At 40.3% G+C, this 27,550-nt stretch overlaps 1 protein-coding gene across 3 annotated transcripts; it reads left to right on the forward strand.

Annotated features, from left to right (window-relative positions):
- Window positions 1-1,505: 1,505 nt before the first annotated feature.
- Window positions 1,506-27,550, forward strand: DHRS9 (dehydrogenase/reductase 9). Of its 3 annotated transcripts, none has more exons than XM_047722391.1 (5): window positions 1,506-1,646; window positions 12,524-12,906; window positions 14,435-14,693; window positions 17,959-18,122; window positions 20,944-27,549. In XM_047722391.1, exons 2-5 carry the CDS (start codon window positions 12,594-12,596, stop codon window positions 21,165-21,167), a joined length of 960 nt encoding a protein of 319 aa, XP_047578347.1. In that variant the 5' UTR covers window positions 1,506-1,646; window positions 12,524-12,593; the 3' UTR covers window positions 21,168-27,549. The 3 variants fall into 3 exon arrangements, with proteins under 3 accessions (XP_047578347.1, XP_047578348.1, XP_047578349.1); XM_047722392.1 differs by having other exon boundaries at window positions 1,515-1,646; window positions 12,531-12,906; window positions 20,944-27,550; XM_047722393.1 differs by lacking the exon at window positions 1,506-1,646 and adding an exon at window positions 4,863-5,715 and having other exon boundaries at window positions 12,531-12,906; window positions 20,944-27,550.

Below are 27,550 nucleotides of genomic sequence, written 5' to 3' on the forward strand. Positions count from 1 at the left end.
TGCTGACAAATAATTCCATTAACCGAACCTCTATATGGGACCACCTGAAGAGTACAGAAATGACCTAATGTGATAGCTTTTTCTTTGCTCCTTCCCCTTCTCTCCTCCAGACCACCCAGGTTCTCATGGCTCTCTATGTCTCTCGGTGACAATAACACAGGAAGGGTCTGATATCAATCATTCATACCTTTCTTCAATGTATTACTTCCCTAAGAGGTTTCTCTATCTAAGCTTTACTTTGACTTACAGAAGATAATGGAAAAGTATATCTGGTATATTTTTGGCACCTTGCATCCTTACCTCTGTAAATTTCAGTCTTGGTTTTTTTGTTCTTTTGGAGAAAAAAGATCCCCATTTAATTTACAGGATGAAAGCAGTGTCTAAACTCTATCCAGACAGATACAGCCATTCATTCACTCATCCCAGCTAAACCATAATAAATTGCATTTTCAAGGAGGGAAGAAAGAAGCCTGGGAAACCTGAGACCTATAGCAATAAACTGACATATAGGGAAACTGAAAGTAAGCAATCCATGGAGTTTGTACCTGGCTGTGTGCTTAAGGGGGAGGTGGAAGCCTGGGGAGAGGGGGGGTTACAGATTAGCACTGTCTCGTCCTCCTCTTCACCTGTGGTCCCAGGATATGGCAGGTCAATCGTGACAAGCTCTGAAACAGCTCTGGGCAGGGATCTCCTTTCACAGGGATCTCCATTCCAGGGGCCACTTCAGTAAGCTCTCCTTGTCATGCCTTCAAACACCAATTAAAACTCATAAATAAGTACAGAACCTCATTGCATTAAATCACTTTCATCTCCTTGCTCATCAATGCTGAAAAACTGAGAGAAAAAGAATCCTCCAAGATTGGTGTCCCCTACCTACTCTCTTAGCAGGCAAAGAGTAGTAAATCAGAACAGACAAGTTAACAGGAAGAAAAAACAAAAAACACCCTAAAGACTATGAACAGTAATCATAATTCAAAATTAATTGATTAGGGGCACCTGGGTGGCTCAGTGGGTTAAAGCCTCTGCCTTTGGCTCAGGTCATGATCCCAGGGTCCTGGGATTGAGCCCCGCATTGGGCTCTCTGCTCAGCTGGGAGCCTGCTTCCCTTCTTCTCTCTCTGCCTGCCTCTCTGCCTGCTTGTGATCTCTGTCTGTCAAATAAATAAACAAAATCTTTTAAAAAAAATTAATTGATTAAAACAATGTGCATGGGACAGTTTACAAAATGCTTCCACGTTACATTATTTCAACTGCTGAATCTGGTCAAGAGATTGCACTCAGAGATAAAGGAATGTTATTTATCCTTTTTAAGTCCCTCCCTGAAAGCTGTTAAATTTAAGTTACTGAAGGTACTATCAATTCCTCCAAAAACACATGACCCACAGCTGTTTGGCTTCCTTCAGCCACTGGAGAGAGATTTAGTCATCAGCCGGTGTCACAAAAGAATGACTCAGAGTGAGGAGGGAACCTGAGGGCTCCTCACACATGTGTGTACTCGGAGCTGGACGGAAGCCCGGGGAATCTCCTCCTCCAGAGGACTGGTGTGGTCAGGTGGCTCAATCCTTCCTTCCTCAGCACAGTGGACAGAACCACCCTCTGCCCAGCCGGTCCCCAACAGCTTCTCTACGCCAGTTCATCTCCAGTAAGGTAACCAGTGACTGAATTCTGTCATTTATCCCTCCATTTCTCGTATCCGTCTTCAAACTGCCTTTGATTTTCCTCACTCTTACAGAACTAATCAAGTTGTTTTTCATGTTATGAAGTAATAATAATAATAATAATATTACTATTAGAAGGCTGTGATGGACACTGAGTCCATCTTACCATAGACGTGATCCCAGTGTCACCCGGGTCTTTGCCTGGAACTCCCCCCGCCCCAGGTCTCTCTTTGAGTGTTCTTTGGCACCTTACAGTTACAACCAAATTTATATATAGTTATTTCCTCTGTGCCTATTTGACACCAACTGTAAATCTTACAATTAACTGGAAACTGGATGGGGGAGGGGCTCCGAAAGGAGTAGGAATCTTAGTTGAGTTTCTTACTGGAACCACAGATGCGCTACTGGGGTTCTGTTCAAACTATGGGTCTGATCTCTCTGTCTACCTGCTTTGCCAGTGTTACCAGACGTCCCTTGAGGCGAATGCACACAGGCATGCTCAGTGAGTGAGAAAAATTCCTTCTAGGTCAGAAGGAATCAGGGAACTTCCTCATAATGCATATGATGCACAATATTGGGTTCCTGGATACTAAAATGACAGCAGTAAACCTGCTTCAGATGTCTGATCCTGTGGTTGCCATTTTACCAAGAAGACATTGAGCTTTCCCCCAAGTCCAAGTCTGTTTTCACTTTGACTCCCAAAATACAGTGGGTGGTTTAGTGGCTTTGCTGCCACTTAATCCCAGCATCCCCTGTTAAAGGCTTTAGGATTTAAATGGTGTGCGGTGCACTCCCTCAGTAGGTTGATTTTTAGCAGTTGCAGAAAAAGTTTAAATAAAACATATTTTTAAATTAAAAATCAACTTGGGTTGTACAAATAGCTCTGAAATGTCCCCCTACACTACTAGCTCAAGGGTAATGATTATGTTTTATTTATCTTAGAATCCTTTGGCATATGTTAGATGCTGTAAGAATGTCCTTGGTTAGATGCTGCATAAAATGAAATTTAAATGTCATATCATCTTTGTATTGTGTTTTTGAGATTTGAAAAGTGTGTCCAATTTTTAGAACAAATCCCAGTGCTTAAATACAAGAAAAAAAATAGTTATCTCCTACATTTTAAATGAGGAGAGGGGGAATTGGTGGTAAAATCCTTATAACAAATATCACTTTCTTAAGGTACAGACTAAAACCTCAGAGCTTTCCTTCTGCTCAAAGTTAAGTGCAGACAAAAGAAACACACTGAAGTTTTGAACACACTTTCAGCATCTATACGTAACATTGTCTCCATATTCTAAATGTAAGGGCCTACTTAGCCAGAGCAAGCCATTTTGTTGTTTATACAGTAAACTTAGATTGACCCTGCCTCCCCAGAGGAACTTACTTAGAAACAAGTCTGGGAAACCAGTAAAGTATGACTGACCAGTCCCTGATAACAGAGCCCATATACCAGGACTTGTCAGGTCAGGGGGAGGTAACAGAGCCCAGAATACAAGGATGAGTCAAGCCAGGTGGAGACATCCAAATCAGGAAAGCGCCTCCCTAACCACCCAAGAATGTGGGCCCTTCCTTTTGGGCACCAATTCTGACCAGAGTGATAGGCTAGTTCAAATAGCTACTATAGGGTGAGTTGTAATTGAAATGGCCACCTGTGTGTGGCCAGGCTCAACCACATGGCCTCTACTCTATAAAAGTTAGTCTGTGAGGCTGGGAGGGGTCGCCTCTTTGCAAGAGACGGCCCTGGCCAGTCAGTTTGATTCTCGATGCTTGGCGCGAAATAAAGCTTTGCTTGACCTTCACTTTGTATCAGTCTCCCTCCTTTGACCATAGACCCAACACTAAGTTTTCTGTTTTGTTTTTTTTTTAAGTTTGTTGTTGTTGTTGTTGTTGTTGTTGTTGTTGTTACTGTTGTTGTTGTTGAGTAATCTCTATAGCCGGCATAAGGCTTGAATTCATGACGCCAAGACCAAGAATCACGTGCTCTTCTGACTGAGCCAGCCGGGCACCCGTCTAAGCTTTCTTTGAAGCCTTGTAATGACAAGCTATAACCATATAAAATATATCATCTCTTAAGTAAAGCAACCATGGCTTTAAGAATAATTCTTAACCTGCCAATACCGTCAGGAAGCCTATTGGCAAAGTAATCAACCTGAGGGGAATGGGGAATAATTTATTAATTAATAATTGTGAATATTATGATGAATTATAATTTAAAATGTTTGAGAGAAGGCAAAAGAAAATTAGAGATAGTTTTATCCTTAGAACTAAAAATACCAGTGTAAGCCCATCAGGCCCTCCCTCCGTTAGGAGTAGCTGCCCTCCCTCTCCTAGGAGACTTTCTGAATGCAGGAATCTGCAGAGGAAACACACACTCTTCCACGCCTCACTGGTCCCACCACACAAATAACACTAAGGGTATCTCACACTAACTACCTCCTGAAGGAAGCAGGATTCAAGGGAATGTAACTGGTAGAGGAACTTCTTTATTCCATGGAGTGAGAGAACTTACTGTTTCCATGACGACGAAGACCACCTCAATTGTATCAGCAGCAGCATCATAACCATTATTATTATTATTACTATTATTTTAATCAGACCCTCAGAGAAGCCTTTGTAAGCATATTTCATATAGGATCCCTTGGCTCTGCTGAAAAAAATTTCCTTAGATTTCTGGGTGCCCAACTTGAACACTTTTTTTCATAGAAATGTTATTTATTCATCATATAAATTAGTTTTGCATTAGGTCAAATTATTTCTTTTTCTTAGAGGTGTGGCAGAAATCTGTGAAAGCTCACTTGGGTTAAAAAACAAACAGAACTTCTTACTTCAAGGAAAATGTCGAAATAAAAAGGAATTTGGTATAACATAGCTAGGTTAACAAAATTTAAGTGTACTAAGGACATACATGTCCTAAAATGCCATGGGTATTAAGAAAGTTGTAAAAGAGAACTTCAAAAGGAAAACATTTGAGAAAGCTACTGCTAAATGCTCTTTGATTTTTTTTTAAGGAACTATTTAGTTGTTGCTTCAGCTTGCGTTGTGATTACAACAAATTGAAAGTAAATAAAAATTCTACATATTCCAATCAGTCAGTGTAACTGACTAGTTGTAGTATCACCTTCTAAAACAAAGCCCCTCGTGGAATTATGCAGAAATAAAATCAAGTCGCGTGGGAGGGAGTATTTAGAAAGAATTCTGTATTCCTTATGAAAAGTGGGGCTCACCCTGACATTGAGACATGGAGACATTATTCTCAGTTCTTTTTGTTTGTCTGTAACTGTCATTTATTTTTAAAGGGCAAGGAATGTGAATAAGAGAAGTGAAATCAGAGGATCTTTATTTTTTTATTTTTTAAGGGAAAAGACACCCAGGTATAGAAAGTTTAAAAAAAGCAGAAGTGAGAAAGGACAGCAATCAAGTTGCAATAGTTTCCTACAGCTGCAAACACGTGCTTACACTTAAGCATTTTTGCATGGCAAATGAAAGAGACAATTAGTTCTCCTTTCTTGGTTCCTTTTCAATCTTTGTGGCATGATCAAGACTTTTGATAAAGTGTGTTTATTCCTCTTGTTAATTGATACTGCATTAATTTCTTTGCACTTCTTCCTGTTCCTTCTACACAGTTCGGAGTTGAGAGATCAGAATTTTAGCTCTAGCCACTCTCTGGATAATGACTTTCTGTTATGATACCTGTTCTACTTAGCTCACAGAAATATTTTGACAATTAAATGAGATAAATATTCCTCAAACACTTTTCAAAAACTCTTAAAGTTCTCTAAATTGGAAGTGTGAATATGATGTTGCTATTATTACCCTTCTGTCTGATGGTTCCGAGGGCTCGGAGACTAATCCAGTTACCACCGGAACCCTGGGCTTAGAGTTGAAACTTTTTCCTTCTTCTCTTCCTTCTTTCCTTCGACAGCATTTATTTTACCTAATGCCAAGGATCATGCAAGTACTGGTGGCTGTAGAGAAGTGTACACATAGCCCAGAATCCTGGGGTTGAGCGGGAAACCAGGTGGCAGTGGAGCAGAGGAAGAAATGGTGAATAACCAAATGTGAGTGGCCCGGGTATCAGTCGTCAAAACAGCGCTACGATCCTTTCTTGAGACAATTAGCCTGCATTTCTTTTTGTTTTGTTTTGTTTTTAAATTTTTTATTTTTTTAATTATTTTTCAGCATACTAGAGTTCATTGTTTATACACCACACCCAGTGCTCAATGCAATACGTGCCCTCCACAATACCCACCACCAGGTTGGCCCAACTTCCCACCCCCCGCCCCTTCAAAACCCTCAGATTGTTTTTCAGAGTCCATAGTCTCTCATGGTTCATCTCCCCTTCCAGTTTCCCTCAACTCCCTTCTCCTCTCCATCTCCCTATGTCCTCCATGTTATTTGTTATGCTCCACAAATAAGTGACACCATATGATAATTGACTCTCTCTGCTTGACTTATTTCACTCAGCTTAATCTCCTCCAGTCCCATCCATGTTGATACAAAAGTTGGGTATTCATCCTTTCTGATGGAGGCATAATACTCCATAGTGTAGCCTGCATTTCTGAATTTGTTTCTTACTCTATATAATGGAGATAATTTTACTGTAAGTCTTGTTTTTTTATTTATTTTATTTATTTGAGAGAGAGATTGAGAGAACAAGTTGGGGGAGGGGCAGAGAGAGAAGGAGACTCACTGCAGAGCAGGGAGGCTGACCTAGGACTCAAGATCACAACCTGAGCCGAAGGCAGATGCTTAAACCCTGAGCTATCTGGGCATCCCAAAAAAGGCACTTTTTTAAAATCATAGAAACTAACGCTTAGAGTAGCAGCCTAGAAGTAATATTTATAAATAATAAAACTTTTCTGGTAAGCCCTTAAAAAATAACCCTCATCAATGTGGCCCTACCAAGGAACTAATGACTGAGTTTCCAGAAAAGTGGTTCTGGACCCCTAACACAAGGAAGCTCTAGACCAGTGGTTCTCACCTGGGAGCTGTTTTGTCCCCCAGGGGACATCTGGCAATGTCTGGAGACATTGTTTGTTGTCACAACTGGGGAGGGGGTGCTCCTGGCATCTCGGGGGTAGAGGCCAGGGGGTGCTGCTAAACATCCTGCAATACTCAGAACAGACCCCACAACAAATAATTGTTTCACCCCAAATAGCAAAAAGTACCCATTGCCGAGGTATGAGCAGCACACAGAGCAGGCCCCTCACCAGGGAACATGACTGATCCCGCCCTAATGATGAGGTTCTTCCTGTGCAGCAGGCATTGGTCCCTTTACTTTACCAGGTACTCTCCACCAGAGAAGTGATTATTGTCATTTTACAACTAGGAAAATGGAGGCTAAGAAAATATAAATAATTTCCCCCCAAAGACCTCTGATGATCGAGGAGCGGGCACTGGACCTCTATCTGCCTGATTCTGAGACCTGGGTTCCGAACCCCTGCCTTGCCGGGGTGTGTGTGCGTGTGTGTGTGTGTGTGTGTGTGTGTGTGTGTGTGGCCTCAGTCCTCGCTTCCCAGGTTTATTTTTACTAGTTTAGGGAAAATCTCCAGGCCAGTTCAGAGGATGCATATTTAGAATTGCGCCAGTCCTTGCGCCCCGTGTGGGCTGCAGATCTGCTTCCCTTCACTCTGTCCTCAGCTTTGACTAGCCCACGGGCTCACAGCCCCTGGGTCCTAAGAAGACTGTTACAGATGAGGGGCTCTTGCCTTCAGCCAAGTGGTGCGTACCCCTGCTAAGCGCTTTGTTGTGAGATAAACTGGAAGACAAAGCTGATAAGCAAACAACCCAAGCAACTAGGGTCAGTGCCCCCAGTCTGAATTATCCGGAACAACGGGCCATGCGGAGGCAGCCAGGCTGGCAGAATATGGTTGAGGCGGCCATAGTAGTCACAGTCATTCATTTACTTCTCTGTGGTCGATGAACCAATTGGCCATCCATCAGCTTCTGCGTACGCGTCGCGTTCCCAATGACTCCGACCAAGGGCTGCCGCTAAGAAACACAACCACACATGGAATCCTGACTAAGATAGAGGTCAAAGGTTTGTGTGTGTTGGTTTGTGATTGACTCAATCCAATGACCTAGAGGAATGTGAACCTTGGGAATGAAGAAGAACCGCTATTTCTTGGACAATAGTATTTGGGGTAAGAACAGGCTATACGAAACTCTCGGTGAGAGTTGGTAGTCCCCTGGATTCAGGCTGCAGGCTGGGACACCAGCATCTGAAATGACTCTCAGCCCAGAGAGCTACATAATGAAGATCACACATTTTAATGTGAGCCCATCCTTAACAACTAAAAAGCTCTTCTCTGTTGCCTGTCACCAAGGAAAAAATGAGTTTGGCTAATGAAAGAGGAAGTAAGGAGGAAATGGAGAGCATGAGGAGGGAGGAGGGAGTCTGACGGTTTTGGTTTGAGTTTTTGCTTTTCTCTAGTGGTTGTGAAGGTGAACTTACCAAAGATTAGAAGTGCAAGGTCACTAGATCTTGAAGTGCTGGAGTTCTTGATTCGTGCATGAAACTCCTTTGGATTAAAAGAAGCTTTTTCTTAGAAAAAAAAATGCTTTATTTTCCTCTGTCAAATTTTTACTTTTTTATTTTGCAATAATGTCAAACTTATGGAAAAGTTGAAAGAATAATACAACCCAGAATCCCCAAATATTAACATTTACCACATCTGCATTGTCATTCTCTCTTTATATCCATATGTATGGGGGAGGTTTGTTGCTGTTGTTCTATTTTTAATTGAAGTATCATTGGTATACAATATTATATTAATTTCACGTGTACGATATAGTAACTTGACATTTGTATACATTACAAAATGCTCACTACCTATCACCATACAAGTTATTATGTTATTATTGATTATTTTTCCCATGCTCTACCTCTTATCTCTGGGACTTATTTATTTTCTAACTGGAAGTTTGTAACTCTTAATTCCTTTCACCTGTTTCTCCCATTCCCCACCCCCACCCCCCGACCACCACTGTCCCAGCAACTGCCTGTTTGTGGCTTGGCAACCACATCTTCCTTATCCATTCATCTATCGATGAACACTTAGACTGCTTCCTTAACATGTTTACTTATTTATATAAATATAGTTATTATTTTCTTAACTTTGAGAGTAAGTTGCAGACACGGTGCTACTTAATCTTTAAATACTTCAGTGTGTGTTTCCCAAAAGCAGGGCACTTTCTACATAATCATAATAAATTATAAAAATTGAGAAATGAATATTTATTGAGTTTGCAATATTATTTATCAGATCAACAAATCTTACTCAAATTCCACTAGCTGATCAAATAATGTTCTTTCTGGCAAAAGAAAAAAAAATAGTTTTCTGACCCAGTATCACATATTGCACAAGTTATCATATCTCTTCATTTCCCATTTATCTGGGGGCAGTCTTCACTCTTTCTTTTCCTTCATGACTTTGACATTTTTAAAGAGTATAGGCCATATATTGTGCAGAATTGGGAGATACGTCTTCATGCAGGATTAGCTTCCATTTATGCAGGAAAGTGCCGCTGTGTCCTTCCCAGTGCACAGTACCAGGAGGCCCATGATGTTGGTTTGTCCCACAACTAGTGGTGTGAATTTTTGTTACTTGATTAAGGTGGTATCTGTCAGATTTCTCCACTGTGAAATTGTTATTGCTCTCTTTTTAATTAGCACATTTCTCATGGGGAGATATTTTGAGATTCTATAATTATTGTTTCTTATCAGAATTTCACCTAATAATTTTAGCATCCATTGATCATTCTTGCCTGATGTAATTATTACTATTACAGTTGCCAAATGGTGATTTTTCTAATTCTATCATTTCTTTTACATTTATTAGTTGTACATGTAATAAATTACATTTATTCTTCTATAAAATGAGGCAAATAACGTGCCCCCTTTAACTCAAAAGGTTGTTGGGAGAATCAAATGAGATCTATATTTAAAAGTGCAGTGTAGAATACTTCACAAATGCAAACCATTCTTTCGCTATTCCTCCCCTTCTACTTGCCCAGCAAAACATGATGACATAGAAAGTTTCCACTCTCTGATCTAGGACACATTAAACCCCATGAGCATTTGCCTTCTTCAAATAACTCTATGAAATTTGGATTGCAATGAAGGCTACAGAATCCATTTAGAAAACAATTCAATATTTAGTTATTCAATTATTCGATTTATTGAGGCTAGAGTTGAACAACACACTATACTAATTGAATTTATAAATACAAAATTTCCTTAAAATTTCTAAAAATGAAATTTCCCAAGAGATAGTTACACCAACACCTTACCTCAAAATTATACACTTTTTAATGTACTTATATATTTAAGAAGGGAAAATTCTACTAGTTGGGCATTAATTTTCCATAAATAAGTAACTCCTACACAGGAAAGATTTGGGAAACTAACTCAAATTATTAAGGCATGGTCATCTAAAAACTTGACAGCTTTAGAAATAGACACAGCCATATCAAAAGAATTGGCCAGTTTGCTTAAACCCACTATATTTTAATTTTCACCTCTGACTTAGTTTTATCAAAGGACAGTCTCTTACCTCTTCTCTCTTTAGCTAAAGAATTTTTACCGGGAAGAAAGATGAAAGCAGAGACCAAAATTTCCTTGAGAAGTGAAGATGATATATTATATCAAGTGATTTTTTTTTTTATCTGAAGTAATCTGTTCCTTATAAAGCAGTAGAAACAAAGTTGCATGAATGGGAGTACATGAGTGTATGTGTATAATTCTATCTGTGTGTATGTTTCTATTCCTTATTAGAGAAAGAAATATTTATATATACAGGAAAAAAACTGGAAGAAAATATGTACCAAAAATATTAAGAATCAAATGTGATAATCATTACTCCATTCTTTGGTTTTTTTTCTGTATCTGCCAATTTTTTTTTTTTACCATGAGCATAAGTTACTTTTACAAACAGAAAAAAGATGAACAATTTTCTTAAATGGTTCAAATAAAAAACCAGGAAATAGCTGTAAAAAAGAAAAAAAAAAAAACGAAAGCCTACTTTTATAAAATTGCTTGGCCTTGCAAGCATTTTGAACATAGGGTCCATGAACAGTCATGATTCCCAAAGCATCTGTGAGGTCTAAACTTCAATTCCAGGCTTATCCATTGTCCTCTATGAAGCACTCAAAGCCCTTCTTGATTTTAAGGGTAGATCCAGATCAAGGGCAGAGATATGTGTGAACACAGGGAAAAGCAAGGAAACTTCCTGCATTGAAAGGGAAGGAAATAATGTCTCTCCTGCAGGTGATGTTCTCTGTGACTCCTCTTGCTTCCAAAGGCAAAGAGAGCCAATGCAGACCCAGTGCTGCTCCTATGTGGTGTGGGACCTAATGATCTCCTTCCTTTGGTTTGCCTATGACTGAGCTAGGAAGTCTGAGCTGCCATGATGCTCAGACCTAAGGCAAACAGGCAAATGCCACCCCCCCCCCCCCCCACTCATCCCCATCTCTGCCTGGTTCTTGTTCACTTCCTACTATGGGATAGCTTGCTCTTCCCGAGCAATCGGTACCCACAATAAAAGTGATAGTATAGGCTGTCATTGTAAATGACAAACATTGCAATATATATGGGATTTTATATCCCAAATAGTTTGAAGTCTCACTCCATGATACTTTTGATATCATGCTTCCAAATTAGTATCACACTTGTTTTCAATAATACAATTGCTTGATGTATTCACAAATGTTATTTTGCAGCCAAACATTGTATAATAATTAGTACAACTTTTAAGATGGCATATGCATTTAAATGGTCAAGACTATAAAATTAATAGGGGTACCTGGGTGGCTCAGTTGGTTAGCATCTGGCTCAGGTCTTGATCTCAAGGTCATGAAATCAAGTCCTACTTTACAAAAAAAAATTATAAAATTAACATAGTATTCTTTCTTTAACATTTCCAAAACAACTGTGATATTTCTAAATTGGTACAGTCAGCCTACATGAAATAGTAATTTTTTTTTATTTAGGAAAAGATAAAAAGGTAATACATGCTGAGGGAAAATGCAAGTGGTAGTTTTCTGAAACCCTCCACCTGTTTAATTTTTTGCTCCTAGGCCACCGCTAGCCTGGACTAATTAGTTTTCTAGGTCATCCTGCTGCACTTATGGTCAAAGCCTCATGATTTTCCGGAAAGAATTTGCATTCTTTTATCCTATGTCATGTGATTCTTTTTCTCACAGAAACTAGTGTGCAAAGAGGACAGAATCTGAGGTTTCTTGATTCTGTTTGGGATGCTGTGCTTTTGGCCATCATCCCTCAGTCTCTTCCCATTCATCTCACCCTCTGTCCAGGCGCTCCCTGGTGGCCATGCACTTGCATAATCTCTGCATGGAGTTGGGATGATCTAAGTTGGGTTGAAGAATGACAATAACCCACTGAAAATAAGAACATGGAAACCAACTTGGAAATATTTTTATAGTGGCAACTACTTTGCCTGACAGTATAAAAATAATTAAGAATCTAATCAATCAATTGAAATTGAACATTTTCTAATAGATTCGCCTATTCCACTCTTGAATTTCACGAGGTCGCAAGCGATAAGATTTTACCATGACAGTCTCTGTTTCGGATGGATGAATTCATACATTCATTCACATCAACACAAGAGTTGCGTCAGCTTTGCCATGAAACCTCTCTCCTGTTCACTTTTTCTGGCTGTTTTGGTTAGTTTTTGCATTACTTTAGGGGAATGGTTGGGCACTTAAAAGGCCATCTTCCTAGCCAAATAATAGTTATTCTTCTTTTTTAACTATTCACTCCAGTGCATTAAAATATCTGAAGTCGTCAGTGTTGGGTTATAGCACCTTGACGATTCTAATTTGAGTTTTCTTTCTAATTTTGAACTCTCAGGTCACCGGCTTCTTTTATTGTTCAAGAAAGGAGAGTCCCTATCCTATACAGAGGGGGAAAAAAATGTTCTTCTGGGTGTTAGCCCTCCTAATCCTTTGTGGTTTTCTATGGAATTATAAAAGACAACTAAAGATTGCAGACATCACAGATAAGTATATTTTCATAACTGGTTGTGACACTGGCTTTGGAAATTTGGCAGCCAGAACTTTTGATAAAAAAGGATTTCGTGTAATTGCTGCCTGTCTGACTGAATCACAGTCAACAGCTTTAAAGGCAGAAACCTCAGAAAGGCTTCACACTGTGCTTCTGGATGTAACCAACCCTGAGAATGTCAAGAGGACTGCCCAGTGGGTGAAAAATCAAGTTGGGGAAAAAGGTGAGTGATGTCGGGTGGGAAGAATGGAGGGGGTGTTATAAATTAGCTACACTAAATAAAATGTGTTTGGATCTTAAATGACCTTTCAAGAAAATGTCTCCTAAATGCCAGCTATGGTACTGGAGAATCTTGGAAAAATCTTAGGATAAAGCCCTCAGTAGTTTTGAGCTGCAAGCTCACTGTTTGCATGAGAGAAACAGCCCACATTATCCTCAGTCTTAAGTCCCAGTGGGTGAATTGAGAAGTGAGTTTGAGGTATTGACTTTCCCTGCACTTCTCTCATAAAATCTAGTTTAGCTACATAAAATTCTACATTTAGCTACATTAGTTACATTTTAGCTACATTCACAGTGAAGGAACTTGGGGCTAAACGCTACAGGAGATCATGCAAGCAATCAATGTATGTGAATTTTCTCTATCATATCTACATTATTTTTTTTAAGATTTTATTTATTTATTTGACAGAGAGAAATCACAAGTAGGCAGAGAGGCAGGCAGAGAGAGAGGAGGAAGCAGGCTCCCCGCTGAACAGAAAGCCCGATGTGGGGCTCGAACCCAGGACCTGGGATCATGACCTGAGCCGAAGGCAGCGGCTTAACCCACTGAGCCACCCAGGCGCCCCCATATCTACATTATTTAGTTGAGACTCCAGACCACAAAAGCAATGGCTTAATAATGCTCTTGACAATTTTTAATGCTTGAATTCCAAATAACTTTAACAATATTAAATGTTTTCCATCATAAAACAATTGATGACTGGATTTTTTTATTTTTTTACTAAAAATAGATATGAAGTAGATTGTATTGCTCTTTGTAAAAAGTAGTTTATAAATAATCTCTGGCTTTGCAATCTAGCAAATGGATAAAATAGACCAATTTACTTTGCATCTACGATAAAAAAAACAATAAGTCAATCAGAGAAAGACAATTATCATATGATCTCCCTGATATGAAGAATTTGAGAGGCAATGTGGGGGTTTTGGGGAGTAGGAAAGGAATAAATGAAACAAGATGGGATCGGGCGGGGGACAAACCATAAGAGACTCTTAATCTCACAAAACAAACTGAGGGTTGCTGAGGGGAGGGGGATAGGGTGGCTGGGTTATGGACATTGGGGAGGGTATGTGCTATGGTGAATGCTGTGAAGTGTGTAAACCTGGCAATTCACAGACCTGTATCCCTGGGACTAATAATATATTATATGTTAATAAAAAAATAAAAAATTATTTTTAAAAAAGACAAAAAAGCAAAAGGCTCATTCAGACAGTGTCAGTATTTTACATGCAGAACCAGAAATAGAGTTACTGTGAGACTAGCTTCCAGTAACAGAGCTCTAACTGTTTTAATTTCGCCTCCCTACCCTCTCAGAGAGTAGTTCCTTCCCAAAACTGTAAAGCATTTCAGAGCAGGAATGTATCTACAAGGAGGAAATGGCAGAGTTGTGTAAAGCAGGGGCTGTATTTCCATCAAGGATGCCCATGTAAGTGCCATCTTCCATCACACCTGCTTCCTTTCCACTCTGATCTAGGTCTCTGGGGTCTGATCAACAATGCCGGTGTTCTTGGCGTGCTGGCTCCCACCGACTGGCTGACAGTGGAGGACTACAGAGAACCTATTGAAGTGAACTTGTTTGGCCTCATCAATGTGACTCTAAATTTGCTTCCCTTGGTCAAAAAAGCTCAAGGAAGGATTATCAATATCTCCAGCATTGGAGGTCGGCTGGCGTTCAGTGGAGGGGGTTATAATCCATCCAAATACGCAGTAGAAGGCTTCAATGACAGCTTAAGGTAAAGCAAACATTGACATATTAGGAAATAATAGCTGTTAATGTTTACTGAATGTTAATTACGTACTAGACACTCTAGTTAGTGCTTTAAGTTACTCCCAATTTGTAGGCAATACCACTGAAACAAAGAAATTAAGCAACTTGCCCAAGGTCACCCAGCTGGTAAGTGGTAGAATTGAGATTTGAACTTAAGTCTTTCCAAGTCTTTTTTACTTTTTTGCATTAATGTATGATGCTGACAGTGATGGTAAATTTATATTCTACAGGTCGGTGTGTTATATAGTCAGGGAATCATATAGAAAACCTAAGGCAGGGTAGAACTCTCCATTGGTATAACTGTCAGTTGCAGAAACAATAGTACCATCTTATTTAAACCCTCAGTAGAAAATTATCTGATAAGGTAAATGTAATTTTCACAAAATAATAACTCAGCTATGCAGCTTTTGTCCCCCTCTTGTTGCAAGTTCTGGATTCAAATTTCCATACATTTCAGACACTACAGCTAAATGGATGATAACTTTCCCTTCCCCACCCCACCCCCCAAAGACAAGAAAGACAGTTTTCCTCTGATGCATCCATTTCCAAAAAAGGGGGAATTTACTAATCAGAGGTTAAGATTTTGCTCCCACAAGAAAGCACTGACCACATCTTTTTGCTGTGTGTTATCAGAGAACCCCAGAGCTCAAAACGAAGAATCTTTTTAGCAAATAAAGACCCCAAATCAGTGCCCTCAGGCATGGATTTCTCTGGATTTGTAACATTTGATATTCACTGGGTTTCCTGAATCTGTAGGTTTATATCTTTGGTCAAATTTGATGAGTTTTCAGCTATTGCCTCTTCAAACATTCTTTTCTGCAATCCAGTCTTTCTCTTCTCCTTCTGAGACTCTATAACACAAATGTTAGACCTTTGACTTTGTCCCATAAATCCTTAAGGTTCTGTTCACTTTCTCATTTTTCTCTCTCTGCTATACAGATTGGATAATTCCTAATGGTCTATCTTCAAATCCACTGACTTTCCTCCATCATCACTGTGCTATTGAGTCCAACCAAAAAATATTTAATTTTGGTTATTGTGTTTTTCAAGTATAAAATTTTCATTTGGTTCTTCTTTGTCTTTTCTTTCCTTTGGGAAGCATTCTAACATTCCATTCACTTCAAGAGTATTTTCCTTTGTATTTGGAACATTTTTATAATAGCTGCGTTAAAGACTTTGGTAATTCCAACATCTGTGTCCTTCGGCATTAGCATCTGCCATTGTCTTTTCCCATGTGAGTTGAGATTTTCCAGTTCTTTTTATGCTGAACATTTGGAATGTGCCAGTTCTTTTTATGCTGAATATTTGGAATGATATGAGACTATGGGTCTTATTTAAGTCCTATGGAGAATGTTGATATTTTTGTTTCATTTTATTTATTTGAGAGAGAGAGAGAGAGCATGCATGAGTGGGGTGGGAGGGACAGAGGGAGGGACGGTGCCCGCCTGAGCTGAAGGCAGCTGCCTAAATGACTGAGCTACCGAGTTGCCCCAGTATTTTTGTTTTAGCAGACAGTTGATGAGGTTGCATTCAGGTCACAATTGCTAACCATCATTCTGTACTTTGAGATTTCAATGTTTGCTTGATTTTTAAAGACTTTGCTGTGGTATTCAGATCTGTTCTGCAGATGTACTACACAGTAGCCATCTGGGATATGGAAGATGCTTGTCCCAGAGTTTGCTTCTCTAAGTCAGACCCACACATGCACGTGTGCAGTGCATAAGCAATGTTAGAAGCTCACTTTCCTGAGATCCTCTCTCTGTCACCTTTCCAGTTCTCTCTTGTTTCCTGGGACTGCCCTCCTGCTGGAAGTTACTCCATTCTGCCATCTACTTCACACATGTATGCTGGGCATGGGGCCACATGAAGGGAGGAAAGAGAGAGAGACAAAAAGCACCAGGGTTTCTTCCCACCCTCTTGGAGACTAATAACCACTTTTAAAAAGGGATTTCAACTGAAGGACTTGTATGTTTGCAATGCACTATACCATGCCTGAAATTACCCAGTAAAGAATGGTTTCATTTTGTTGTTGTTGTTGTTGTTTTCTAAATCATGGAGCTGGTACTGGGAATGGTATTGTGCATGCAGGTCCCAGTCCAGTGGCGGCCCTAGAATTTCTATATATAGGAGGATTTAGGGACAATGGTCCAACTGGGAGAAGGCTGGGGCTTTTCAAAGCTGTATTTGCCCAACACAGCACACATAACTGGGTTCATACTGGTTTGACTTACCTGGTAAGCTTAGTTGGGTGACTTAAAGCCATTTGTCCCTAGATTGTATGTTATTTCATTAGTAGATGGGGTGACAAATCTTTCCAAATACTTTCCAAAACCCAAAGGAGCACAGAAGATAGGTGAGTAAAGTAAATTAAGTTAGAAAATGACTTTTAATAATTTTAATGCAAGCAACATACTTTTCAAAATCTTTCAAGATGAAGTTAATTTGCATTTTTAATAAACTACACTGCAAACTAAACAATAAGCATGTTGCTGAAAACAGAACCTAAGATAATTCACATTTTAAGTTCATTGGTACAGTTCTTTAAAAATCATGTGGTAAAGACTTGTATAAAATGAGTAATTACTTCATCATAGATCCTTGGTGGAAATATACATTAAATTTAGGAAATAATTGTTCATATAACAGTTTGCAATTCTTTGTTTTGCTTTTAAAAGGGGGAAGTGCATCATGATTTCCCTAAAACCTTGTTGCCCAGTAAATCAGTAGACCTTTGGTTTTCTGAGGCCACGTAATGAAAGATCTCACTGAGCAGGATAGGGAGCAGGTGAGCCACATCAGAGGTTGTCACACTTGTGTCCCCAGCCTGTCCTCATTTGTGTTGCAATGTCCTCACATTTCTAAAATGGAAGTAGACTTGTCCATCCAGGCCAGTCATCACTCCATTTCCCCATAAGGTATTTTGCATACCGAGAAGAAACCTGTCCTTAACCCGACTGCTTGTCAATTTAATGAGAGAGTATGACTTAGTTGGGAGCACTAGTCCAGGAGGGGGTCTGCCCAGATCCCTTTCCCATTCTGCCATTAAACCAGCCTTCACCACGCAAACTTCAGCTTCCTCACTGCAAACTGAGAGTGTAGAACTAAATACTCCTTTCCAACCCATGCAATTCTGTGATCCCATGAAAAAATTCGTTCGAAAATAATCACCCAAATAGCAAACATTCTCCAAACAAACCTGGATTAAACATCATCAATGTGTTCTTTCACAGACGGGACATGAAAGCTTTTGGTGTACACGTTTCATGTATTGAACCAGGATTATTCAAAACAGGATTATCAGATCCAATAAAAGCCACTGAAAAAAAACTCGCCATTTGGAAGCATCTGTCTCCAGATATCAAACAACAGTATGGAGAAGGTTACATTCAAAAAAGTAAGTCTCTGGGTGGGCCCAGGGTTCTTCTGGAGTTCATTGTCCTAAGCAACATGAAGGAGACTCAAATACAAATGAAAAAACAAGGTTTTGTTAATGATATACCAATAGGGAGATAACATATGGATTAAAGATCCCTATTAATTCCAGTGCCATCTCTTACTTCAAGTGTTTACAAACATTTACTGAGCATTTACCCACTGCCAAATCCTACCTTATGAATTCTATCATTTACTCCTCAAAAGAACCATAGGAGTAGTGAACAGAGGCTTGGAAAGGTGAATGTTCTATACACAGCTATACAACTCCTCCCGGTCATACCTAGACTGGAGCCCACAGTCTTCACTTCTATACAAGCCTCCTCGTTTTGGTAAACACCAACCACTCACTAAACATTGGTCAAGGATTTATGGAGTTTACAAAATACCAAGACTCAGACTCTGACCCTTAACCAGCTTAGTTTAGTGGAGGAGAAAAAGTAACCAGTGAGATTGTAAAACAATGAGACTGTGCAGAATGCAAGAAAATTGATCCTGTAATTCTTAGACAGACCCCAAAAGCCCGGAAGGGGTGCTAGACAGTACAGTCTCTAACTGCCCAAAGGAATTCAGAACTGGATGAAAGCATTGCTGGCCAGTGGCCTTTATGAGACAGGTCAGGTTTGAGTAAGGCCTAAAGGCCAGGAAGGAATTATCTGGGTGGAAGCCTTCCAGAGCAGGAATGCACGGGGGGCAGAGATGGAAGGCGAAGCAGCGTAAGTCAGACTGAGTCAGGGATGGAAATAATAGATTAGTGTATGATGACTAACATATAGTGAACATTTGGTACTTGCCACATTCTAAGTGGTTTACATGGACTGCCTCATTTTAAATGCCTAAATAAACCCTGTGAAGTAGATATTCCCTGAATTGTCTAGAAACAGAGGCACAGAGAAGCTGCTTGCCCAGGGCCACGCAGTAAGTGGAATGGCTGGCTTTGAACCCAGACAGCCTGACTTTGCCATTTAGTCTTGAGCCCTGCACGATCATGGGAACGGGGCATTAAGGAGCTGGTGGAACTTCCTGTAACAGGTCTCAAGCTCCACCTCAAACTTCCTGGTCATGTTTAAAGCTTAGTCGACATTCCTCAAACACTTACTGGGCTCCTGCTTTAAGTCACACAGGGCCCCACCTAACTTTGTGTCACTGTAACCTCAAAACTCTGGTCCTACTTCTTCACCTGGTGGGTTTGGCGAGAGAGCCAAGTGTGGCAAGGTTCAAGGCCAGAAGTTTTCAAGAGGGAGCCAAGAGCCAAGTCAGATCCACCTTTAGAATGACGGACTCCCCCAGCCACCTGACCCAACTGCACACATATATGCACGCGCACACACACACACATACAGAGAAGGTCTGGTTTCACAAACCTCCCAGTGCTATCATGTCACTAGATGCTGAGAACCTCTGCTGTTAAATACTTGTGTTTCTCACTCATTATCAACTCTGAAAATTCTAAGTAGGTTCAGAAATAAGGGCACCTGGGTGGTTCAGTTGGTTAAGCATCTGCCTTTGGCTCAAGTGATGATCCCAGGGTCCTGGGATCGAGCCCTACATAGGGCTTTGTGCTTAGCAAGGAGTCTGGTTCTCCCTCTCCTCCCTAATCGTGCTGTCTCCATCTCTCAAATGAATAAATAAAATCTTTTTTAAAAATACCTCATTTAAAAGAGCTTTCTCTATTTGATATTAACACTGATACTTTCTAAATGCCTATGAATAGGTCATCAACTTCCATCTCAAAATTATTTTTCACTTGGTCCCTGGCTCAGGTGTTCCCTCTCAGAAATACCAAAAGGCTTTGAGCACAGTTTTGCACTGGTTGTTTTTATTAGTTTTTCAAACTAGGACTTGAACATCAGCCAGACTCATAATTCCCAAGCAGACCACGAATTTAAGCTCACCCTTCTTCACTTCCTAGACTATTAGTTGTGAAAGTTTAAAATAACCACTAAGACATGTTAGGTAATCTCTGGTTCTTTGAACAACTTGTGGCTACAGGAGCCTTAACTTGAAAAAGAGATTTAAAATCATAGATTTTTCTCTTAGGAAGAAACAACTCAGGTATGTTTTAAGAAAACTGCAGGAATGCTCCGAGCCATTACCAATCTTCTGATAAAATACCTGCTTCTCTAAAACGACCCTAGAACGTTACTCAAGCACTTCAGCTGCCTGATCACCAGGATATGTTTAGCTTTCTGAGTCAAGACTTTTGGGGATGATTCCCTCTCTATTCACCGAATTACAGAGACACACGGTATGTGAGTGCACGTGCACACACATGCACACTCGCACAGCCCCTCCCCATTTCCTAAACATATAGTAGTCCCTTAAAACAAATTTAGGATCAAACCCATAACTTCTTGTGCTCAGGGGCCTCATGGACTTTATAAAGTATCTTTCTCTCATTGCTTTAAGGTAGTGGTTCTCAAAGTCTGCTCCCTGAACCAGCACCATCAGCATCACCTGAAAACTTGATAGAAATGCAAATTATTGGGTCCCACTTCACACCTGCTGAGTCAGAAGCTGGTGGTGGGACCCAGCAACTGGGTTTTAACAAGCCCTCTAGGAGATTCTGCTGCCTACTCAAGTTTGAGAGCCAGCAGTCGAATGAAAACATTGCTGCATCCTTTTCTAAGGAATAGATAGAAACCCACCACAGGGGCCTCAATTTATAACAGCAAATTCAAAAGAAATTTTCACACACACACATACTCCCCTTTACACTCCAGCCTCATACACTCCTTTCCCCTTCTTCCAAAGAGTACATGTACTTTTGTCTCTTTCTACAGGTCTAGACAAGCTGAAAGGCACAACTTCCTTTGTGAACATGGACCTCTCCCTGGTGGTGGAGTGCATGGACCACGCGCTCACAAGTCTCTTCCCAAAGACCCATTATGTTGCTGGGAGAGATGCCAAGACCTTCTGGATACCTCTGTCTCACATGCCAGCAGTTTTGCAAGACTTCTTATTGTTGAAACAGAAAGTAGAGCTGGCTAATCCCAAGGCGGTGTGACCGGTGTGACTCAGCAGACAACAAATGCCTACCCCAGGCTATGAGATTGGCTGCTTTCAAGGGCATATCTCCTTTTTGGTCTCATTCCTTACCTAATCCAACCCAGACTCATTTAGATCATTTAGATGTGCTTCTTTGATACACGAGGGAGTCCTACCCACACTGGGAATGTCCCAGGGTCCCTTAAGCCTTCTTTGAGAAGAAGGGCAGCAATGACCTATCCCATAAAGGGCCATGATAGCACCTGCCCAATATTTAGGTTTTGTCTGCTTAATATGATGTAAGGGAAATTGAAAGCTTTTTCCATCCAACATGATCTCTGCCACTGCCAGCCCCATTGCCTCTAGCCCCCACACCTTGAACTCCAGAATGTTAATTATTTGTCCCATATCAAAATGTTCAGAGAGAAGTAGAATACTTTCATGAGTGGGTTGGATGTCTTATTTGCTGAGAAGAAGACTCAGGAAGACTGGAACTCAGTTTTCTAACCTGTGGTGGGTCAGGGGAAGGAAGGGTGAGGAAGCATCATGTGACTCATACAAACTAAGGGGAACAGAGAAACACTAGGGAGGATTGCAAGTAGGAGGATAGGGGAGGAGCAGAAGGACAATAAGACTGAAAAGAAGAAACAAGTATGGAAGTGGAGGGAGGGAGAGTCCAAGACAAGCCTGCCTGTTCTAGAGGGAGCTGTGGAAGCTGAACAGCCGTTTCAAGGCAGCTGTGAACACGGATGCCCACACAGCTGTCTATGGAAAGCTGGTAACAAAAGTAACCACTTGTTCCAAAGAAGAAAAACAGAAGGTATTCATGTAATTATGATGACTGCAAATATAATAAGACCCAGAATATCTACAACAACTTAGACCCGAGATGGTTGGAAAGCCTGTATTTGAGGTGTCTCAGAAGCCTCATAAAGACATAGAGCTAAATTAAGACTCTAGCCTACAGTTACAGTGACAGCTGTAACTTGCTCTTTGCTCAAATTCGTGGTCCTGATTGGACTGACCCTGGCCCCACACCGCATCCAAAAACAAGTTCTCTACACGGTTGCTTCTCCAGATAGCGGCACCCAGTATCACTCATGTAGGTTGGTTGACAATTCACATAAAAAGCCTGAAGTGTCAAAATTCAATATTTGTGGCTAAATTATATAGGGTGAAAGAGCCAGAAAAATTGCATCATGTACACACACAGACACACAAATGCACACACACACACACACACACACACACACTTATTGTGAAGAAAATATTTAATATCTGCTGCATGAAACCATACCCATTCGAAGAGATCAGTAATGCTATTCATTTTTATCCACCTTTCTGGAAACATCTGTTCATGAGGTAGTCTCCTCTTCTCACATTTACAATGTATTAATGACTTTGAAAAAACAAATTTTCAATGGTGTCAGTCCACCTGGACATATATGTCATTATTTTAAGGGAAAATACGCTCATCCTTTTTGCATGAAAATGAAGAATTTCACAGCAGGAATCAGAAGAATTCTCAGGCAAAGTTATCTAAGCTATTGTCACTACCAACCCAGGAAGTCATCTCCATCTTGGTCGGGGTCCCACTGACAGCTCACCTTTAAGATCTCTGATTTCTTCTTGTTGCCAGTAACCGCCCACGGGTTAGGGAACCCTCACACAGCTTGTCCTTGGAGGGGAAGTTCATCAGCGTTGTTTACTGAGGCTCTTCCTTCTCACCTTGAATTCCCAGGTCCTGGCTTCATCACCCTGTTTTAAAAATGTCAGGCCCGCTGTCCCTGATCTTCCTGTCCTCCGCTGCTTTCAGGACTTTTAAAATCGGCAGGAACCTGCTTTGCTGGACATCCAACCATTCCAGTTGTGTTGTGGGGTCTGTCTAATGGTCTTATTTCCTTTGTTTCACCTGCACCTGAGTTCTTTGCTCATTTCTCCATGTAACTACAATTGGCAAATCCCTGTTTCATTCAATCCAAAAAGGGTTCTACTTAAATGAATGCTCCCAAATACGGTATCATCTCAAAACAAAATCAAATATACCCAAACTCACCCAAGTAACCTTGAAAGCTTTTAAAACTAAATGAGGAGATGACAGTATTTGGAATATAAAGGTATAGTCTCAACAAAAGCACAAGACCTGGAAGAAAGAGAAGGAGAGAGGAAGGGAGGGGTGTAAGAAGGTCATTGCACCAGGAGTCTGAGGTATGACTGCCTCGACTCTCTCAGTCTCACCATCACTTCTGATATTCTCTGTGCTCTTAGGAAAATAATATATTTTTTATCTATACTATTTGGGAGGACATATACTGGGCATTCTGCTAAGTCCTGGCCAGTAAGGAATGACATGGCCCCTTCCTTCATAGAGTTTATTATAATCCAAAAGCTGAGACTACTACTTGGGATGCCTTAGAGTATCTTAGAGTAGACTACTACTTGGGATGCCTCCAGAATCTGTGGTCAAGCTAAAGTGAGATGTTGTCTTTCTACCACCTCTCGTTTATGGGACCCTTTCCTCACTTAGTTTGGAGGCACAAGGAGAACCTCCCAGACTTTTCCTCTGATCTGACCTAAAAAATCCCACTACATCCTCTGTAGCTCTATCTGGATATCCACAAGGTATTCACATCTGGAGTTCCTACCACTCTCACCCCGACCTACCCTTTCCCAAGCAAGCACCAACTACTATCAATTTGATCTCCTAAGGAGATACCTCGTCTACTACTTTTCTTCTCCAAGGGATCATCTGTTCAAGCTTTCATCATCCCTTATCTCAATGACAGTATATTTACCCTTGTATTCTTTCGATGATTTCTCCTCACTGTAGTCAGAATTATTCAGAATTCAGATCTAATTATTCTACTCTTTTCCCCACCACCACTTTCTTAAACCCTTCAATGCGTTTCCATTGCATTTTGGCTAAGGACAAAAATGCATTACATAAATGACGTTGCCCCAGCACTTCTCATTAGCCTCATTTGAGGCTCTTCTCCTCCTCAGCTAGCCCCCTCAGACCCTTTGCCCATTCTCTTGCCTAGGAAGTTTCCATTTTTCTTGCTTATCTAGTTTCCTCATCCTGTAGATCTCAGACCCTTCCTCAGGGAAGCCTGTACAGTTCCAAACTCTGACAACAGTCTTTGTATCCCAAATTGGTTTCTGTTTTGTACAGGACCCTTATCACAATCTGTCATTACATATTTGTGTAATTAGTTTGTTACTATGGGTCTCCCCACACAGACTTTAAGTTTCATGAAATCAGGAACCATGACCCTTCGCTTATCTTTGTATTCCCTTGCCTAGCACAGTGCTGGCATGCAGACCACTGTTCAAAAATATTTATTGAATAAATTTAGAAATCAGCCTCTATGAGCCTTTCTGACTAGGGGGCAATCTATCACTTAAGATAGGGCTTGCCAATCTCATTGATTGTGCTATTAAAGAATCAGCTTGATTAAAATACTATAACTTCCTTAAGTCTTTGACTACTTCCTCAAGAGCTCCCTACCTCCTGTTTTTTCTGTAAGCCTCCCTTTGGAAACTAGTCGCCAACGGTCTGTTGGTCCCAAGACACTGTGAAGGAACCTCCGTCCATGTTGAGCCATTCTGGGCTCAGTGCTCACAGAACAGGGAGCATCAGGAATCATTTCATTCACTTCTCTGCCTGTAGGATGATATGGCCAAGCCAGCCAGGCTAAAGAGAGCCACTTCAATTTAAAGTCTCTCTGGGGGTGCTTGGGTGTCTCAATTGGTTAAGTGTCTGACTCTTGATTTTGGCTCAGATCATCATCTCAGGGTTATGAGGTGGGGCTCTGTGCTGGGCGTTGAGTCTGCTTATGATTCTCTCTCTGACCCTCCCCTCCTCTAAAAAAAATTAAAAAAATAATAAAATAAAATATTATAATATACTAAATTAAATCTTTTCAGAAACCCATAACTTCTTTGGGCAACCCAGCCAATTTTTAATAAAGAAAATACCCAGGAGCTTCTAAGAAAAATGATGAATTTTGGCTTTATTCTCTATTAATCCCAATAATTCTCAGGAATGTGAGAGATCAGAGTCCCATCAGGATGGAGGAAATAGTTAAACAGTTTCAAACTGGAAAGCTGTGTAATGTATAGAAATTATTTGTAACAATCTAAACTAAGCCACAGTTTATAAGGACTATGCTGGTCGACAATTTCATGGATTTTTGCTTGTTAAAAAATAAGACAATTCTGTTGATATTCATAATACTGACATTCTTCCTCAACCCTGTGACTCATTTTCAAAAAGAAAATATGAATAATTTCCATCCTACTATATATATGAGGCACTAAAATAGTCAGGGCTCTGGTGCAGATTCTAGTTTAGCTGAATCTCGGAGCTCTTTTTGCACACAGCACCTGCCCGAGAAAGAACCAGATCACAGCTCTTGGCTGATTAGTCCCTAGAAATAAATAGCACTCTGGCCTGAAATGGGTCAGGCAAGGCAGCGTAGCATTCTGTCACACTCTACAACCAGCAACTGCCCTGAACAGCTCCATTTCAGTCCTTTTTGAGAAACTGGACATGGAAAGGATTCCACTATAGATACATAGCATAAGACCTGGGCAAAAACCATTCAGTCCTATCCTGAGGCAGGGGTGGGGTTTGCTAATTACTCTCAGCCATCTGGGTCTGTTTTTGCTCTTAGATATGGCAGCTGGAACTTGAGTATGATGCCACCCAATGAATGGTGGTGCCTGGGTTTGGGATCAGTAATCCAAGCAAACTAGCTTCCCACAGGTATAATAAGAAAATATTATCGATGGTTATTTAATACTTAGTATGTGTCAGGTTCTTAATGCATTTGGATATAGCACAAATGATTTCATCTAACCCTAACCATATCTCAGGTACGTTTTGTTGTTGTCACTCTTGTTTCATTTATTTGTTTTTAATATGGTAAGAACATTTAATATGGGATCCATTCTCTTAAGTGAAGTGTACAACACAGAATTGTAAGTGTAGTCACAAAGTTGTTCAGCAGGTCTCTAGAACCTAGTCATTTGCATAAGTGAAATTTTGTACTGGTTGAACAGCAATTCCCCATTTCCCTTGCCCTCAGTCCCTAGAAACCACCATTCTACTCTCTGCTTCTATGAGTTTGAATATTTTATATACCTCATGTAAATGGAATCATACAGTATTTGTCCTTCTGTGACTGGCTTACTTGACTTAGCATACTGTCCCCCAGGTTCTTCCATGTCATCATATATGGAAGAAATATCTTCTTTTTAAGGCTAAGTAATCTTTCATTGTCATTATATATCACCTTTTCTTCATTGGTTTATCTGTTAGTAGACATGTATGTTGTTTCCATATGTGAGCTATTATGGATAATGTTACAATGAATATGGGAGTACATATACCTCTTTGAGATCCTGATATTAATTCTTTTGGATAAAAACCCAGAAGTGAGATTGTTGGATGATATGATATTTCTTTTTTTAATTTTTTGAGGACCCTCCATGCTGTTTTCCACAGCAGCTGATCCATTTCGTTTTCCTGCCAATGGTGCACAAGGGTTTCAATTTCTCCACATCTTCACCAACACTTACCTCTTGCTTTCCTGATAATCACCATCCTAACAAATGTAAGTTGAGACGTCTCTGTAATTTTGATTTGCATTATTTGATCATCAGTGATTAGTGATATTCAGCATCTTTTCATTTACCTGTTGGCTATTTGGATATCTTCTTTGAAGAAACATCTATTCAAGGCCTTTACCCATTTTTTAATCAGGTTACTTGTTTTTTTATTATTGAGGTGAAGAAGTTTTTATATATTTTGGATATTAGATATGTTTTTTAGAGTTGGAGAAATGAAGTCACGGAGAGGTGGACAATTTGCACAAGCTCATACTCCATGTAAGTATGGGCCAAGGTTCAAACCTGGACTGTCTGATGCCAGAGCTCACACTCAGAATCACTGAGCTCCACTATATAGAAGCAGGGTACTTTTCTAAACCTCAATTCTGGGCCTGTTTAAAAAACAAAAACAAAAACAAAACAAAACAAAAAAACTTTACTAATCTAACATGAGTCTTGCCTAGGTAATAATATTATGCATAAGGGGGCACCTGGGTGGCTCAGTGGGTTAAGCCTCTGCCTTCAGCTCAGGTCATGATCTCAGGGTCCTGGGATCGAGCCCCGAATCGGGCTCTCTGCTCAGCGGAGAGCCTGCTTCCCCCTCTATCTTTGCCTGCCTCTCTGTCTACTTGTGATCTCTGTCAAATAAACATAAAACCTTTAAAAAATAATATTATGCATAAAAATGATGCCTTATTTTGAGCTTATATAAATATAGACTCTTTTGTTTTCCCCCATTCTACTTTTAAACTTTTCTCACAATAAAATAACTGGAGCACTTATACCCCA

Source organism: Lutra lutra, chromosome 3, assembly GCF_902655055.1.
Source record: "Lutra lutra chromosome 3, mLutLut1.2, whole genome shotgun sequence".
NCBI classification, from domain to species: domain Eukaryota; kingdom Metazoa; phylum Chordata; class Mammalia; order Carnivora; family Mustelidae; genus Lutra; species Lutra lutra.

Bases quoted from the DNA above. Each gene is read 5' to 3' on its own strand.
- DHRS9 (XM_047722391.1), top strand. From the start codon at position 12,594: ATGTTCTTCTGGGTGTTAGCCCTCCTAATCCTTTGTGGTTTTCTATGG. The intron at 12,907-14,434 runs GTGAGTGATGTC...ACTCTGATCTAG, and splicing joins AAATCAAGTTGGGGAAAAAG to GTCTCTGGGGTCTGATCAAC. The intron at 18,123-20,943 runs GTAAGTCTCTGG...CTCTTTCTACAG, and splicing joins AGAAGGTTACATTCAAAAAA to GTCTAGACAAGCTGAAAGGC.